The following is a 17,830-nucleotide window of genomic DNA, read 5'->3' as shown; positions in this document are numbered from 1 at the left end:
ACTCCCGTTTACCGGAGGAACACTTTGGGAACTACCAAATGTCACAACGTAACTGGGTGATTATAAAGGAGTACTACAGGTGTCTCCAAAGGTACATGTTGGGTTGGCGTATTTCGAGATTAGGTTTTGTCACTCCGATTGTCGGAGAGGTATCTCTGGGCCCTCTCGGTAATGCACATCACATAAGCCTTGCAAGCATTGCAACTAATGAGTTAGTTGCGAGATGATGTATTACAAAACGAGTAAAGAGACTTGCCGGTAACGAGATTGAACTAGGTATTGGATACCGACGATCAAATCTCGGACAAGTAACATACCGATGACAAAGGGAACAACGTATGTTGTTATGCGGTCTGACCGATAAAGATCTTCGTAGAATATGTAGGAGCCAATATGGGCATCCAGGTCCCGCTATTGGTTATTGACCGGAGACGTGTCTCGGTCATGTCTACATTGTTCTCGAACCCGTAGGGTCCGCACGCTTAAGGTTACGATGACAGTTATATTATGAGTTTATGCATTTTGATGTACCGAAGGTTGTTCGGAGTCCCGGATATGATCACGGACATGACGAGGAGTCTCGAAATGGTCGAGACGTAAAGATTGATATATTGGAAGCCTATGTTTGGATATCGGAAGTGTTCCGGGTGAAATCGGGATTTTACCGGAGTACCGGGAAGGTTACCGGAACCCCCCAGGAGCTAAATGGGCCATGATGGGCCTTAGTGGAAAAGAGAAGAGGCAGCCCTACATGGGCTGCGCGCCTCCCCCTTCCCCTAGTCCTATTAGGAGTAGGAGAGGTGGCCGGCCCCCTCTCTCTCTTTTCCCCCTCCGCGAATCCTATTCCAACTAGGATTGGGGGGGGGGGGAATCCTACTCCCAGAGGGAGTAGGACTCTCCTGGCACGCCACACCTTGGCCGGCCAGCCTCCCCCCCTCTAGTCCTTTATATACTGAGGCAGAGGCACCCTAGAACACACAAGTTGATCCACGTGATCTATTCCTTAGCCGTGTGCGGTGCCCCCAGCCACCATATTCCTCAATAATACTGTAGCGGAGTTTAGGCGAAGCCCTGCTGCTGTAGTGCATCAAGATCGTCACCACGCCGTCGTGCTGACGGAATTCTTCCCCGACACTTTGCTGGATCGGAGTCCGGGGATCGTCATCGAGCTGAACGTGTGCTCGAACTCGGAGGTGACGTAGTTTCGGTGCTTGATCGGTTGGATCGCGAAGACGTACGACTACTTCCTCTACGTTGTGTCAATGCTTCCGCAGTCGGTCTGCGTGGGTACGTAGATAGCACTCTCCCCTCTCGTTGCTATGCATCACCATGATCTTGCGTGTGCGTAGGAAATTTTTTGAAATTACTACGAAACCCAACAAGAACATCAAGATTGTCACCACGCCGTCGTGCTGACGGAACTCTTCCCCGACACTTTGCTGGATCGAAGTCCGGGGATTGTCATCGAACTGAACGTGTGCTAAAACTCGAAGGCGCCGTAGTTTCGGTGCTTGATCGATCGGGCCGTGAAGACGTACGACTACATCAACCGCGTTGTCATAACGCTTCCGCTGTCGGTCTACGAGGGTACGTAGATCACACTCTCCCCTCTCGTCGCTATGCATCACCATGATCTTGCGTGTGCGTAGGAAAATTTTGAAATTACTACGTTCCCTAACACTTCCGGTAGTAAAGAAGTCTAGGAAGACAGGGAGGCAAGGCAAAAGAATTGATTCTATGATCCAGCCGCCTCAGCAGCCTCGGCTTCAGGACCGTATAGATAACCCCGATGCGGATAAATGGCATATCCCCGGTCAACCAATCCTACCTGCAACAGCGCTACGGGCTAGATTCGGCGATCTAAGGAGACTTCATGATGATGTGCTGCGGGTAGAGAAAGGCCTCATCGCCTCGAAAGATCCAGGATACCCACTCTACGTGGTTAACGTTCCGCGGCAAATGTCGTACGTCGACAACTTCCCCACTGATTAGTTCTTCCTCCGATTCGATTACATATTCGACATGTTTCACGTGAAGAAGCTGGATTTTACGTTTGTCCGCCTTTATGCCCTACACATGAACTACATCATCGGGGTTGTGCAGATATCTAATATCTGTGTCGCTGACCCGTACTACATGCACGAGGGCTTTTTGGGAGTCTGCGCAAAGCACCGTGAATACGCAAGGGATTACATCGTCAATTTCATGCTCGCGAATAAGGACAAGGAGGAGATTCTCATGCCTTATCATCCCGTGTAAGTCACCCGCGCTGCTATCCTTCCTTCGATTTCAATCATTCATTTGCACGATGGAGGCTAATTAATTTGAGGTGTACTTATTTTGCGCAGTGGCGGGCGCGCTGTCCTCATCATCCTCTACCCCCGATTCTCCCACGCTCTTTACTTGGACTCGTCGAAGAACATTCACAAAAAGGATTACACCCACATCAAGGATGTTCTCGACAGTGCTATGTTTTACTACCAAGCAAGGGGTGGAGAGGTCAGGGACAAGAAGACAAGGGGCAGCAGGGCCGCCTTCGGCCATAAGACCGACTTCTGCTGCATCCAGCAACCGAACGATTCTCTTAATGATGGATTCTATGTCCTACACCACATGCTGGAGTACAGACGGGATCACCAGAACCTTCGCATGTCACCTAGATCCGGCGATGCCCATATTCTGCAATGGGCAAAGGACATAGGAGATATCGAGGATCATCGACTTCGAGCTGAGTTCTATAACATCCAGCGCGAACTTGCCCAAATCATCATGAAGGAGGTCGTCGGAAAAACAGGGATGTTCTACGGAGAAGGACAAATGTCGCGGGAAGACGTCCGAACATGGATAGCTTCTCAACGTCTCGACATGAAGCCTTTCACTAAGCTCAAGGACTGTCTCCCTGACTTGGATGGATGGAACGACATGTTGGAGTGATTGTCGATATATGACAATGTGTCCGTTTAGTCCATACTTTCTGTATGAAAAAACTTTGAGTTATGCACGGTGAAACTTTATTTGTGATGTAATTAAACCGTCCTCCTCCTCGACTAGCGAAAATCACTCTAGTTAGGGCATTTTGGGGTACGATGAACTTTGTTATTTATTCTTATGATATGTTGTTTCTATTTTTGCCATGTCTGTCTCCTTCTGTTGCTCAACTATATATGTTGCATATCATCGACTCATGTGACGATGCAGGTGCATAGATCATATATGGCGAAGAAGTGCTACGCCAGGAGTATATATAAGACAAGTGGTCGGAGTGTCAGGCCCAGGTGTACCGGTTTCCGGTTTTCGAGCGACATGCAGTAGTTAGTTTAGGTTCACGCTAATGCGAGAGAGGGATACGAACTCATGTACTCAAAGTGATAGCTCTTCTCGCGTATATCATTGTTCAGATGGATGACGTTGTATTTGCAAGTAATCGAGACTTGTATCGCTATTTTTGAGATGATGACGAGAGACCACTTTGTGTTGGATGATGATTATGATGATGACATGATTTGATGAGACTAATTGTATATATATGCTATGATACATTTGTATGTGTATGATATGCTAAAGATTATTGTATAAAGCCTATTCAAATACAAAACAAATATGCAGGGAAAAAACTAATAAAACTAGTAGTAGCGAGGGGGGAAATTTAGCAGTAGTGCCGCCTTACCAGTAGCGCTTCCCAGTAAACAGCGCTGCAGATAATATCAGGAGCGCCCTTTTCTAAAGAGCGCTACAGCTATTCATGTATAGCAGTAGCGTGGGACAACAGGCGCTACTGCTATACGTTAGCTGTAGCGCCTTATTAGTAGCGCCGGTCCCCGCGCTACTAATAGGCCCAAAACCCGCGCTGCTGCTAGGCTTTTCCCTATTAGTGACATTGACTTAGTAATTTTCAGATCACACGGGTGCGACGCTGGCCAGGCGTGTAGCGCCTATCTATGAGGCGTTGCACAGTGTAGTGTGGTGCCTTTGTGTCGGGCGTCACACAAAAAGGTCAGCCACGTGAAATAGTTTCACGGGCAGTTCATTTTGTAATTTGATTTCATTCATAGATCAAATTTGTCAATTTTGCCGCTTCGTTTCATGGGTTTGCTACTGATGTGGGATGGGAATCGTACTTTTTGTGCAGAGTACTATATTCTTTTCTCGCCGACAAAGTAAGATCAATTGGAACAGCCGCGAGCTTTGTAGGTTCACGTGCTAAAGGACTGATCTTTCCAAGCATGGTACTATTGCGAAGATCCAAACAAAAGCCCGACTAAAACTACTGGCTAGAAGTAGCAGGGGCGTGTTTGGTGGCCTGCATAGGCCTCGATCAGGCCTGTGCGGGAAGTGATCAGCCTGTTTGGTTGCCCGCATACACTATTGGGCCCACATCGCACGCTTCTTAAAACATCTCTGAGCCTGACTCATTGGGAACGCACGAATCGGCAGTTTCTTCAGAGCCAGGCCCGAGCGGTGCACGTGAGCAGCGGCGGCTGCACGCGCACGGCCACGCTTGAGAAGCCGCGTTGCTTCCCGAAGCGCCGTCAGTTATTATCCTCACCGCCCCTCACCGCTCCCTCTCCCCACTCTTCCCCACCCTCCCAACTCTCACCGGCGGCAGCGGATCAGAGCAGAGGAAGAAGACCACCGGGCTCCATCACCGGCGGCGGCGGATCAGAGCAGGGGAAGAAGACCACCGGACTCCATCAATGGCGGTAAGCACTTCTCTCTCTTCGACATGCACGCACGCTAGATTCGATCCACGACGATAGATTCGATCCACGACGGAGGGGAATGAGGAATAGAGGTAGATAAGCATAGGGGTAGTTCATACTAGTTCATAGCAGTTCAAACGAGTTCATACATGCAAGATCGGAATGCAGAAGGGGGATTGGGGGATTGGGGGTACACAACGGAAACCGGCCGACCGCGGCGGCCGTCACCGACGTGTGGAGCGGCTGGTCGAGCCGCTGGCCTTCATCTTCTTCTTCTTCGCCGTGCGGGCCGGCGGGTCGTCTTCCTCGTCCTCGGCGGAGTCGAGGTCGATCTGCCAGGTACGACGGCCTGGCTCCGGCGCCCTCGCTGGCATGTGCACCGCTTCTTCTTCCTCCTCCTCCTTAGGCTCCCTAGCGATGACCGCCGGCGGCGCGATAGCCGTTTGCCAGTACACTGCGGCACGGCGGTCATTAGGAGCCCAGTAGGTCTTGTACTTGCACCACTTCTTCCTCCGTTTAGCGTCGTCGGAGACGGCCTGATTCATGGCCCAGCGAATGATGTCAACTGCCATCACGCCCTTCGCTGGGTCAGGAATCAGCGTCTTCACCTCTTCTTTAGTGGCCTTCATGAGCACTATATTTGATTCGTTCTGCATGTCTGGCATGGAGTCGAAATTCGAGCACACCTCCATGGTGTTCTCGAACTTAGTGCGATCACCAGCCGACCACCCGAGAAAAAAGGCCCTCCAGCCAATACCCCAAGGGAAGGGGTTGGCGTTGGAGCTGGAGCTAGAGCTCATGGCGATGGGGAGGAGGAAGGTTGACAGTGAGAGAAGAGAGGGGGTGGGTAAGTAGTGGTGGGCAGGGTGAGTAAATATAGGGGGAATGGAGAGGAGGAGAAGAGTGACAGTCATGCTGTTTTAATTACATGCTCTTCAATTAGCCATGAACTCTATGATGTGCTTGACTCCATGAACTGTGTGCAGATCAAGGAGAGCAATGAGATGGGCACGGAGGTGCTCCCAGCCATTGACAAGGGCAAGCAACCCCTTCACCCAATGCCCGACGAGGTTGTGCTGCCGCCCACCGCCGAGGAAGACCCGAAGACGCCTGAGGGTGGCGACGACGAGGGCATGGAGGAGCCCCCCAGCAACAAGCGTCGTAACTATGGCCACTACCATCAGGAGGATGGCCCAACTCACTTCTGCAAGGTCATCCTTGCACTGAAACTTGAGTGCATCCCCATGCCCCTGGACTTCACAAAGCACTTCTTCGCGGTGCCGACGAAGTTCAAGCTCAGGAACAACACCGGCTGCTCCTGGAAGGTGACGGTCAAGCTGATGAACAACAGGGTGACCCTGTATCAGGGTTGGGCCACCTACGCAGTCGTTCATCACATTAAGATCGGCTACATGGTGACGTTCAAGCTCCTCACTCCCGACACCCTCGAGGTCATCATCTTCGACGAGGATGACATTGAGGTCATCAACAAGTGCGGGAAGCACGACGAAGCCTTCGCCGCCAAGGAGTAGGGCCGGGCCACCTCTTTCCATCGTACTATCTGAATTATGCTAGTTTATGGTTTATGAGTTGAACTGTTATGAAGTGTGGTACTGCTTATATCTGAATTATACTAGTTCATGCTTTGTTTATACTCTGTTGTCTGTTTATACTCTGTTGTGCTTATGATGTGTGCTGCCGAAGTGTGGTGGTAACCTCACCAACTAGCCAAAAAGGTTACCATACACCAGGCGTTGCATACAACCAAACATCATGCTTTGAGTTTGTCCACTAACATGCAGACAACCAAACACCATGCAGATGGTGCATTTGAGACTGCATTTGCATAGACAGGTTGGGTGGAGAAGTGTATGCAATGCGGGTATTGTAGCGCGCGCTAACCCAACACGCCCCGGATGAATCCATCCATGCATCATCATCTTATAATATGCCCAGTCAAAGATCGATGCACCGGAACGAAGAAAAACCGGAGCAGGCCATCTTCCTCCGCAGATTGCATGCGGTTGCGGCCTCCCGGATCGACATGGAAAGCAAGCTGGATTCGAGCGCCTCGCTCCACACTAGGTTGCGGCCGTAGGATAATGAGCTCTTTCTCAAACGTGCGGTGGACACGGGCCGAGGAAACGAGGCGAAATGGGGTAGTGTGAGCACGACTGCGAGGAGAGGTCTCTCGTCTGCACTTGACTCACTCCGGTCTGAACAGCTGACTGCACCGCTGCAGCCGTTGTGCATTGTCACTGAATCTCCCTGGCCAGTCGTCAGCTAATGAGCTGGTCATTTGACGACAGAGCTGCACGTTCGTGCTGATGAATACAGTACAAATTTCGTGTTGCATCCAACCTTTTTGTCTCTTTTACACTGAACCAACACGTACGCTTGGGCCTATCTCTGCTCTATCTGAACGGCAGCTCCATTTGTCTCAACCTTTTTTTCAACCATGTCGTCGGTCGAACTGCTGTGCAAATGAGACCACGGTCCATACTTTGTTTCTTGGTATTTTATTTTCGTGAAACGGTAAACTGAGAGTCCAAAACTCAATTAAATCCGACGGGTTCGCGTGCCAAAACTCGTGTTCTTGGTAAGCATGGAGCGACTCAATCCGTTATGGGCTTATGGCACGTGGAAGAAATGCAGCCTAAAGATCCAAACAAAGCCCGAATGAGAACCTTCTATCCAGTAGCACTGTAGCAGATACTCCCTCCGGTCCTTTTTTGTCTGCGTTGTGAAAAAATCCATCCGTCATCTTACATTCCCAGTCAAAGTCACTCGCAAAAAAAAAAATACATTCCCACTCAAACATCGATGCACGCTGGATGAAAACGAAGAAAATCGGAGCAAGTCCAGCTAGCGTGGGTGGACGCGACGCGGAGCCGACATGCGGGAGCCGAAACGGAACGGAAGTGTTGTAGTAATAAAAAAATGGCGAGCTGAAGAACTAGTGGCGCTGATGGGAGCTCCATCATCCATGCGTGGAGGCACGGGTGCCGGCCGGCAGAGGTTGCGGCCGGGTGCAGCAAAGCAAGCGAGCTGGCAGGACTGATCGATCGGGCGTCTCGCTCCAAACTACTCCCTCCGATTTCAAATTACTCGTCGCTTTTCAAATTACTCGTCACAGAAATGAATATATTTAGAACTAAAATACATCTAAATACATTCATACCTGCGACAAGTAATTCGAAACGAAGGAAGTACAATCACATATGACACGGAGCTCCGGTGCAATGGAAGGAGCTAGCGTGCTTTAGAGAGGGGGGGGGGGGGGGGGGCGTGACTAACTGCGAGGACATGTCCCTCTTCTACACGGGTACTTCACGCTGGTCTCTGAACCCTGAAGCAATGCTGCAGTAGCCATGTCGGTCTGGACAGTGCAAATAAGACTGTGATGCGGCCTACAATTTGTGTAACTTTTTTAGGGACTCCTAATCAATAACACCTACATGTAACAAATGAACGCAAGCGCTACAAATAGAGATGTGGGCCGAACCAAGGTCGAGATTATAATCTATACTTTCATTTTATATTGTTTTGGTTGGGGTGCGCCTGTGGCAAGCAATGGTGCAACGCTCGGCCGACACATGAGAACCGTCCATGTAGCGATGTGGGATTATTCGAATAAGTTTTTTTTAGAATTGATTATTCAAATAAGTCGAAGAGACGTAGGCCCCGTTTGGTTCATAAGTCCTAGGATTTTTTTTAGTCCCAACCCAAGACCCTAAAAAGTTCCTACCTGTTTGGTTCCTGGAAATTAAAATGGACTAAAAGACTATATTACAACTATAAGTCCCTTCTTGAGAGTCTTATTTCATAAGTCACAAATGCCCACTTTAAGTCCCTATAAATCCCTTCTATTTGGTTTAGATGAGACTTATAAAAACATTTTTAAGTTCCTAAACCAATAAGTCACTGAAAACAAACACCCTTGTATTCTCGCAAGAAAAGCAGAAGCCCAAACGAAAGCATATATTGTTCGCCTACCGCTCGTGGTCCAACCAGCTACGCGGGTCAGGCAGGTGAACCTGACTGATTTGGTGTTTGGAGCCCAAGCAGGACGTCACGGCCCACATGACCCATGGCCCATTTTATCATCACAGAGGTGACCTTAATTTAGATTACCGATCTCTTTCTAAAAAAAAGATTACGGATCTAAAAAAAGGATTACCGATCTGTTTTACAAAAAAAATTACATCTCCTTTTTAGACTCACGAGCTTTAATTTTTATGGTAAAAAGAATTCACGGGCTTATTCTTCTCAAGATGTAGACTAATAAAACCGCTAAAAGAAATATATAGGCTAAAAAAATACTTCGCATGCTTTTATTTCCCGTATCATTATGATCAGGGCATGATGGAAGGTGATTATGGTCCCACATGCAAAAACAACGATGATTATGGTCCAGACGGATCTAAATTTTACAAAAAAAATAGAGAGAGAGAGAGAGAGAGAGTAAGATGACATCACTTTCATGCAGCCCCAAGAACTCAGCTGATCAGGTTTCCTCCTCCTGTCGTCGGCGCCGCCTTCGATCCGTGCCATCTCTAATGGCCTTAGGGCTGTGGAGGTGCGAAGGACCTCGGCCCTCGATCGGCGGAAGCTAGACACAGCTGTTGACACCGCTATTGTTCTTGATAGGTTCAATGTCATGGTTGGAGGTTGTGTGTCGGCTATGATGTCCCTCGATAGGAATAGTGTCTTCCATATTTGATTCACGTTCCAATGGTGTGTCTAGCATTGTCAGAGGGCGTGTGGAGGTGTGTCTCCATCAGATCTCGTGGGATTTAATCGCTGCTCCGATTCGGCGGATCTGTTTGGATATAGTTTTCATTCATATTTGTTTGGGACTTTTCAGGTTTGCTCCTTCTGATCTACGATTTTCTTCATCAACGATGGTTGCTAATCTAGTGTGCTGGTCCTGTTGGGTCTTAGCATAATGCTTTTCTGATTATTTACTACAACAGAGTTTGCCTAGCTCCGGAGAGGGAGGGACAATGACGGTGACGTGTCATCGGTCTGCTTTAGTGTTTGTAGCTCTCGCTAGGTAGTCCATGGATTTAATTGTAAAAAAATAACAACTAATGTTCACTGCACTACCATGATTGATTATGAATAGATCGAAAGTTTGTCCCAAAAAAAGATGACACCAATTTTTAGAGTTTTTTTTCTAGGGCTTCAACTTTATTATAAAGAATTTGCAAGCATGGCAGGTAATTATCTTATACGAGAAAATCTAACAGCCAAAATCGACTAAGCAACAACAAAAAGTGAAAAAATAAAATTAGAACATATGATAAAATAAAAAAACTTTTGTCTAAGACATTTTCCCTTGTTAGTAAATAAACTCATATTATAAAAAAATTATTTTCTAAGGTCAAATGGATTAAGAATTTAGGTATTACCATAAAGGAGAGCAAAAATCTAAGAAAGAAAACTTAAAATAAATTATAATGAAAACTTGCCCGTAGATTTCGAAGAACTTAATATCTAAAAAGGAAATTATAGTAGTGCAATTTTCAAATGACATTACGATCTGCACACATATTGCATGGAACTACATGTATATGACCATGCTATATCAGGTGTTTCGGGTAGTATGACAACAACAACCAAAACTAATCTGCTCTCCAGATGTCATACATGAATTTAATCTCATATTAAGGGGGTCGTTTCTTCCATCTCTCAATACATATGTATGCATATGCCACGCTCGCGCGTACACACACTGACACACAACAACATGCATGAATGCACACACACGCAAACAAGAACATGCACAAAGCGCGAACACACGAACAATAAATTGGTTGAACTTGAGAAAAAAAAACCTAATACCAAACACACACACACACACACATAATAATAATAATAATAATAATAATAATAATAATAATAATAATAATAATAATAATAATAATCAAACGAAACAAAAATGAGGAATCAGAACTAAAAAACAAAGGCAAATACAAAATTACAAAGCAAAGACAAAACCATAATAACTTGTGACGAAGAATAAATTAAGTGCATTGGCATTACTCTAAAGAAGAAATAAATAAAAAAAATAAAACAAATGATGGCACAAAAAACTGTACACGGTTAGTACAAAAATTGTACTATTGTTTTATAATATAAAAATAAATATATAGGGGGTGCAATTTTCACGCAATAGTATGATTTGCATATTGATTGCAGATAACTTGAGTAAGTATATGCCAATATTATACCTATTGCTTAGGTTACAAATTAATTATCTCAACACGCGCAAAATAAAACGCATCTTGATGATATTGTCACTCCTTCCCGGAAGCATGCATGAAAGGATGTACGCACGGATGCATGCCCATGCGCACGGACACACACACATGCAGTGGCAGAGCTACCAAAAAAGTTGGGCTAGCAAGAGAGCCGAAACAGTGCCTACCAATTTGAGAATCAATGCGTTAGTGCGGGTTGGTCTTTATAACAAACATTTGTTTCGCTTAGTAATGGGCAGGCCACGGCCCATCTAGCCTTGTCGTAGCTCCGCCGGTGGGGAGCTCCTATGTGGCGCCTTCAGCGTCACTTGGGGAACCGGCGGTCACGCGCCCCTCCTCATGGGCTGTCCCATGTAGAGTGTGAGGTTCGACGCGCTTGACCGGTTTTCCTCGCTCAGGTGCATTTTGACCAGTCATGGTTGACCAATTGACTGGTGAACCGTTGACTATTTAAGAAATACAAAAAACTGGAAAAGGGGAAAAAAATCGAAAAGCATCTTCAATTAAAAAATGTTCATGGATTTTGGAAATAAAAACTAAGGAAAAAGTTTCATCAATTCTGAAAATGTTCATAGAATTTGAAAAAAAATCACCAAAATTTTGAAGAAGTTCATAAATTCTGAAACTAAAAATCAACGCTTTTGAAAAAAGTTCATCGATTTTTCAAAAAGTTCAACACTTTCTAAAAAGAGTTCATTGAAACTGAAAAAAAGTCATCAAAATTCAAAAAAGTTCATGAATTTTGAAAAAAAATCATCAATTTCAAAAAAAAAAGTTCACATATTTGCAAGCAATTCATCGCTCTAGGAAGAAGAAAAAAGGAAAAAGAAAAAAAAACGAATAAAAGAAAGAAAAAGTTAAATGTTAGCACATCCACGCTGGTTGGTGGGGCGGTGTATAGCCTACCTAGATGAAGGAGCTCGCTGGTTCGATTCAATTGCAGTGTTTTTTTTTGTATTTTAAATCACAGACGAAAATGTTACATGGGCCGGCCCTGCGCGGGTGCCGTATGCAAAAACTAGTACGCCGGTGCATGCAGGCGCGCACTCAGATGAGCACACAAAAAATTCACATGCACAACACACAAGGAAATATGTATGACCCGCTCCGGCAAGTGCGGTAAAAATAGGTACGTGACGGATAGCAAAACCAAAAAAGAAAAAAAGAACGCGGACCATACTAATCAGATATGACACGACGCTCTTGTGCAGTGGTAGGAGCTAACGCTTGAGAGGAGGGCGTGACTGCGTGCAGATATCTCTCTTTTGTACTTCACTCCGGTGTCCGACCTCTGAAGCAACGTTGCAGTAGCCATGTCATTCTGACCGTGCAAATGAGACTGTAGCCTATAATTCATTTTATTTTTTAGGTAACTTGGCGTGAACACTTAAGCTTTTGGGTATTCAGGTCTAAACCCTCAAGCTTTGGGTGTTGCTTGCTTCTATTTCTAGGAATTCTGACACCTTTACTGCTCCTTTGATTTATAGAACGGGAAAACTAGGCATAGGAAAAATAAAAGGATTGCTATGCCCTGCTCACTTGAAACATGTAGAATTGGAAAAATATATGGGAACTAACACAAGTGGGTGTTCTATGACAACATAGAAAAATCGTGATTCTTTCAAAGGGACCTCATGGAAAATTTCCTATGAGATACACTAGGGAAAGTTCTATTAGAATAATTCATAAGAGTTGGATTCCTGCAGATCAAACACCCACCACAAGGAAAAATCCATAAGATCACAATCCTACACAAACTCTATGAAATCCAATGAATCAAAGCAACCCTTTTATTATGAATACACTTGCAATTGAATTATCCAGGGAGCCACAGATTGCGACTTACTTCCCAGGTTCTAATACGCAATGTTGCTGGCTTCAAAGTTTAAAATTATGAAATGAGAGGTCAAAATTATGGTTAATTTTCTTTTGTTTTGATTGGGGTGCACCTGTTCCAAGCAATAGTGCAACGCTAGGCTGACACATGAGAACCGTCCATGTAGCGAGCTGCATAGACAAATTCTTTCCCATAAAAAATAACTTAATATCCCATGAATCCGTAGATCCACGTATTAGATATTAAACTGATAAGAACAAATACTATATTTGATCTTAGCCAAGAGACCGAGAAAGGTATGCTTTGGACGGTGACCCTGCGCCTGATTTTATTGCTTTACAAACCGCCTCCGCTCAGTTGCAAAGGCGGTGTGGGATTGCTCGAAGATGCATATTCCCGCAAGAAAAACAAAAGGCCTCGCGTACTGCTCGTCCAACCAGCGACGCGGGCCGGTCAGGTGAACCGACGTCTGGGAACCCACGTGACCCATGGCCCACGTGACGGCCCACGTGACCCATGGCCCAAATTCTCCACTGAGCAGAGATGACCTGTTTCTCAAGAAAAAACAGAGACGACCTTAATTAGAGTTTCTCAAAAAAGGTGACCTTAATTAGAATATTAGATTGCCGATCTGTTTCTCCTTTTACACTCACGAGCTTTATTTTGTGCTAGAAACTCAGGAGCGTTTAAAAAATGTAGACTCAAACAATTCTTAGCATGCTTTCATTTTCCTATATTGATAACTTTTTTTGAGGGGATCCTATATTGATTACAAGGTGAGCATGTAATTGTGCCATCCAACACAGCCTGTATCGGTTCACCGAGCGGTTTGGGCGCACTTTTCCCCGCAAAGTTTTTTTGGGGGGGAGGGAGGAGGGAGCTTTGTGGGAGTCTAACAGCAACCACGTAAGACTCTGACACTCCCGACCCACTAAACCTCCCTCCCGATCAAATTTTGTTCCGCTCCGCTCCTTCTCCCTCTTGTTTGCATCCGCATCCTCCTTCTCCAACGTTGTCGTTGTACTTCTTCAGCCGGCACACACGCATTGTCCACCCAGCACTGATGCGCCAGCTCGCCTTTTACGATGGTGTCATCCACCCTGGAGTCGTCCTTAGGAAGGTACACTCCGCCCCCCTGTCGACGCCGTCCATGGCGGACACCACGCGCGGTAGGTGTTTGGTCAAATGCGATTGAGCTTATTTTTTAATGCCATGTTAGAGTACGAAGGATGGCGGGGTACTCGACCATGATGGATAAGTTGTTGTGCGATGCGTGGTTGGCCGTATCCACTGATTTCGTAGGCAGGAGCAGAGGGGTGATCTTCTGGCAGTGCATGCATGATTCATTTCACGCGCGAAAGCACATTGCGACCTACGACATGTACATCATCCAACAACTCAATGTGAGGTCGTTGTCGCATCGATGGTACGCCATCCAGACCTCTGTCACCAAGTTTTGTGACGCGGTTGGTCGGCTAGAGGCAAGGTGGCCATTTCGCGCAGCAGAGGAGGAGATTGTAAGTTTTGCTTCTTCTTGCTCAACGTATTGATTGAATCATTCACTCAATATTGGTCTACGCATTATATAGCCTCCATGCGTTGCCATGATGTACCACAGAATAGAGGATGAACATTTACGCGCATACACTGTTCGATAAAGCCGAAGAGCAGTATCTGTGAGACGACATGATCCGTTCATAAAAAACTTGTTGAACAGCCAGTTAATCTCGTTGAATTAGAACTATTGTCGTACTAGACTTATTTGCATGTTATGTACATGCGGTTTTTCCTATTTTTTATCCAAACATTGATGTAATCCGCTTGCATGAATTATGTCCGGTTAATTAAAAACCGGCTTGAAATGTATGCAGGCAACGTTGGATGGCCGCTTCCTGTATCCGTGTCCGTGAACTGGTTCCCCTGTTCCATCTAGTAAACGTCTCTCCGACATTGAAGCCGCACGGAGGCCGGGGAAGCGGTGCGAGCGGCACCCTCGGCCAGTGAGTCGCTTCAATCCCGGCGCTAGCGAGCGGTCCCGTCCGCGCTGGCTGGCATCAATGCAGAGCAGCAACTCTAGAGCGGCGTGAATACGGGCAGCTGGCTTTGGGCGGGAAAGCACGCGGGCACGGGAGGGTTTTTTGGTGGGCCAGACACGGGTGTGGCAGCAAAGCCGCCCCCTCCCCCCTAGTTTTGCTTCCGATTTGTGAGAAAAAGCATGTCCGGACCAGAGAATACTTGTATGACATCTCACTTTTAGGTGAGATCGACCCCAAAAAACTAATCATACTTAGACATTTAAAAAAACTAAAATTATTTGACAACATTCATATGAGGTATGTCTACAACTCCAAAACAACAGCTCAAAACTCAATGTACATTTATAGATTTGAAAAAGAAACATTGATGAATAGTACTCCCTCCGTAAACTAATATAAGAGCGTTTAGAATACTAAAGTAGTGATCTAAACGCTCTTATATTAGTTTACAGAGAGAGTAGTAGTTTTGGGTGAATAGTACTTTGACATTATTCACATCTAATTTTCTCTTTTTTTTGTTTCTTTTAATGTAAGTTGACGTAGGAGCTGAAACTTTTTGAGGTTGTACACAAAACATTGATGTGTCTCTAAAAGAAAATAAGAATGTTTGAACATGTATTATTTTTCCAAAAAAATCGATCTTATAGATCTCACGTAATGTGAGATCTCACACAAATCTCCCCCATTGATGACATGTAAGGTCTGGAGACAATGTTCAAGTTACTTTTGAAAAAGAACACGCAGCGTGGTGGTCATCAAAGTTCAAAATTTTGCGTCAAAATATTTCCCCCTCTTATCAATCTTCTAACATTTAGCTCCATCGGTCTAACCGATCTTAACACAACTTGACTGAACCTCCAACAGCAAGGGGTTTGAACACAAATTTGAACTGAATTGCGATCAAGATTATATTTCATTTTATTTTTGTTTTGGTAGGGTGCGCCTATTCCAAGCAGAAGTGCAACACTTGGAAGACACATCAGATCCGTCCATGCATCGAGCTACATAGACGAACTCTTCCCCACAAAAAACTAAATTAATATCTCATGAATCCGTAAATCCACCTATCAAATACTAAACAGATAAAAACAGATACTACACCTGATATTAGCGAAAAGGCAGAGAAAGGTATATATGCCTTGAACGATGACCGTGTGTGCCTTTTGTTGGTCTGTGAACCGCCCTCGAGCGGGTGCAAAAGCGATATGGGAAATCCAACAAGCGTGGCGACCATATCTCGCCTTACGCGAGTGCAACTCTCGTCTTGGTAAATAGAATGTCTCCATGTTGTGGCTATTGGGCCAGCCTGTTAGCGAATGTTTAGAAGAAAGAAACAAGAAAAATCGGCAAAACCAGGATTCAAACCCGGGTCTTATGGCTGAGCTGCAACTCCACTAACCACTAGGCCAACTTCCTCTCCATGTATATTACTAGGGAGCGAGCTAGTTGAGGGTAATAGAGCCGGTTTTGCATTGTTTTATCTCGGTTTTCTTGTTTTTGTTTTGTCTTTCTTTTTTCATCGGGTTTCCTCGTTCCTTTCTTTGTTTTGACTATTATTTATTTTCTTCTATTTTATTCATTTTCTCTCCTGTTTTCTTTTTTTTCTTATCCGTTTTTTAGTTTTTGTTTTCCTTCTAGATTTTTCGTATATGTCAAAAAAAATTATAATACATGTTTAATATTTTTACAATACTAATTTAATATTTATTTAATACATGGTCAACATTTTTTCTCTAAACATGATTAAAAAAATTTAAATATAAGATTAACATTTTTTGTATACACAGTCAACATGTTTAAATAGTTTTGAAACTGAGAGTGAAAACCAATCGGCCACACCCATGTCCCCCCCTCGCTCTGAAAACATATGGTTTTTAGTTGACTCCCTTTGATCAGTTGCTAGGGCTTCCTTTGGTTTACATGAATATTGTAGAAATTCCGGTGGTTAGGATTCCTACCAGAAAATATCTTTTTGAGCTATTTGATTTGCAGGAATGAATTCCTACTCTTGTAGGATTCATTCATATCTAGTTACATAGACATTAGTAGCCATATACGCTCGCCCTGAAATTGTGTCCATAATATGCAAATGAGACTATGATACATACTCCTCCATAAAAAAACTAAACTGTAAAGATTTTATTATGATTTGGTTGGGGTGTGCCTATTCCAAACAATAGTGCAACACTTGGACGACACATGAGGACCCATGCAGCAAGCTACATTTTAAAGGCCCACATGCTCAATGGCCCAATCAGTCGTCGCTAAGATGGTCTTAATTATAGTATCGAGTTGTTTCTCAAAAAAAAATTATAGTATCGAGTTTTGCCCACTCAAATATTTTTTTTTCTTACAGTATCCCGTTTTTATTCTCCTTTTGCGCTCTTCCTCTCTAGTCCAGAATATAAAAAATTCTTCACTATCCTACAAAAAAAGAGAAAACATTCACATGATTTTCCTTTTTGGTGCTCTACTTTTTTTAGGGGTTTTGGTACTCTGCTAGGTTGGGGGTGATGACGAACGCCTCATGGGCTGCTACGACTAGCAGTGGCACGAATGGGTACGTAGTGCGTGCACTTGCTTATGTTAATTCATCTTCTCAAGAAAAAAAAACTTATATTAATTCAAGGCAGGATTATGGAGATGATGCATGGTCCAGAACTCCAGATGCATACATGGAATGAATTATAGACGAAGCCCGTCCAGAGATTGACTTGAACCTGAGCCAAGATCTGCGTGCGTTGCAGTTGCAGTTCCACGCGCCAACTGCCAACCAAAGACTGCTCGCCCTAAACAAATAGAGTAGCAGCCTCATTCCTGCCGCACATGCATGGAACGGAAGAAACAATGGGCGCAATCCATACACGAAGGAGACCACGCGCGCACAAGCGCTAGCTAGATCGGGGCACAGAACCTGAAGAAAGCCAAGTAGCAGCAGCAGCAAACAGTTCTCCCAGATATATATGCCCAGTCAAAGATGTATCCATCCAG

At 45.0% G+C, this 17,830-nt stretch overlaps 1 protein-coding gene and 2 non-coding genes across 3 annotated transcripts; 1 reads left to right on the top strand and 2 right to left on the bottom strand.

Annotated features, from left to right (window-relative positions):
- Positions 1 to 5,686: 5,686 nt before the first annotated feature.
- On the top strand, positions 5,687 to 6,232 carry LOC147961841 (putative B3 domain-containing protein Os03g0619850). Its single transcript, XM_087532901.1, has one exon. It carries the CDS (start codon positions 5,705 to 5,707, stop codon positions 6,230 to 6,232), a length of 528 nt encoding a protein of 175 aa, XP_087389027.1. The 5' UTR covers positions 5,687 to 5,704.
- A 6,672-nt stretch (positions 6,233 to 12,904) lies between these two features.
- LOC125526233 (U2 spliceosomal RNA) lies at positions 12,905 to 13,103 on the bottom strand. The gene has a single exon (XR_007291642.2). It is a non-coding gene; the product is annotated as a U2 spliceosomal RNA (small nuclear RNA).
- A 2,668-nt stretch (positions 13,104 to 15,771) lies between these two features.
- LOC125526235 (U2 spliceosomal RNA) lies at positions 15,772 to 15,971 on the bottom strand. Its single transcript, XR_007291644.1, has one exon. It is a non-coding gene; the product is annotated as a U2 spliceosomal RNA (small nuclear RNA).
- Between the last annotated feature and the right edge of the window lie 1,859 nt (positions 15,972 to 17,830).

Source organism: Triticum urartu, chromosome 7A (genome assembly GCF_056163025.1).
Source record: "Triticum urartu cultivar PI428250 chromosome 7A, HENAU_Tu73, whole genome shotgun sequence".
Classification (NCBI taxonomy): Eukaryota; Viridiplantae; Streptophyta; class Magnoliopsida; order Poales; family Poaceae; genus Triticum; species Triticum urartu.
The sequence above is the reverse complement of the archived record's forward strand: the minus strand, read 5'-3'. Positions and strand labels throughout refer to the sequence as shown.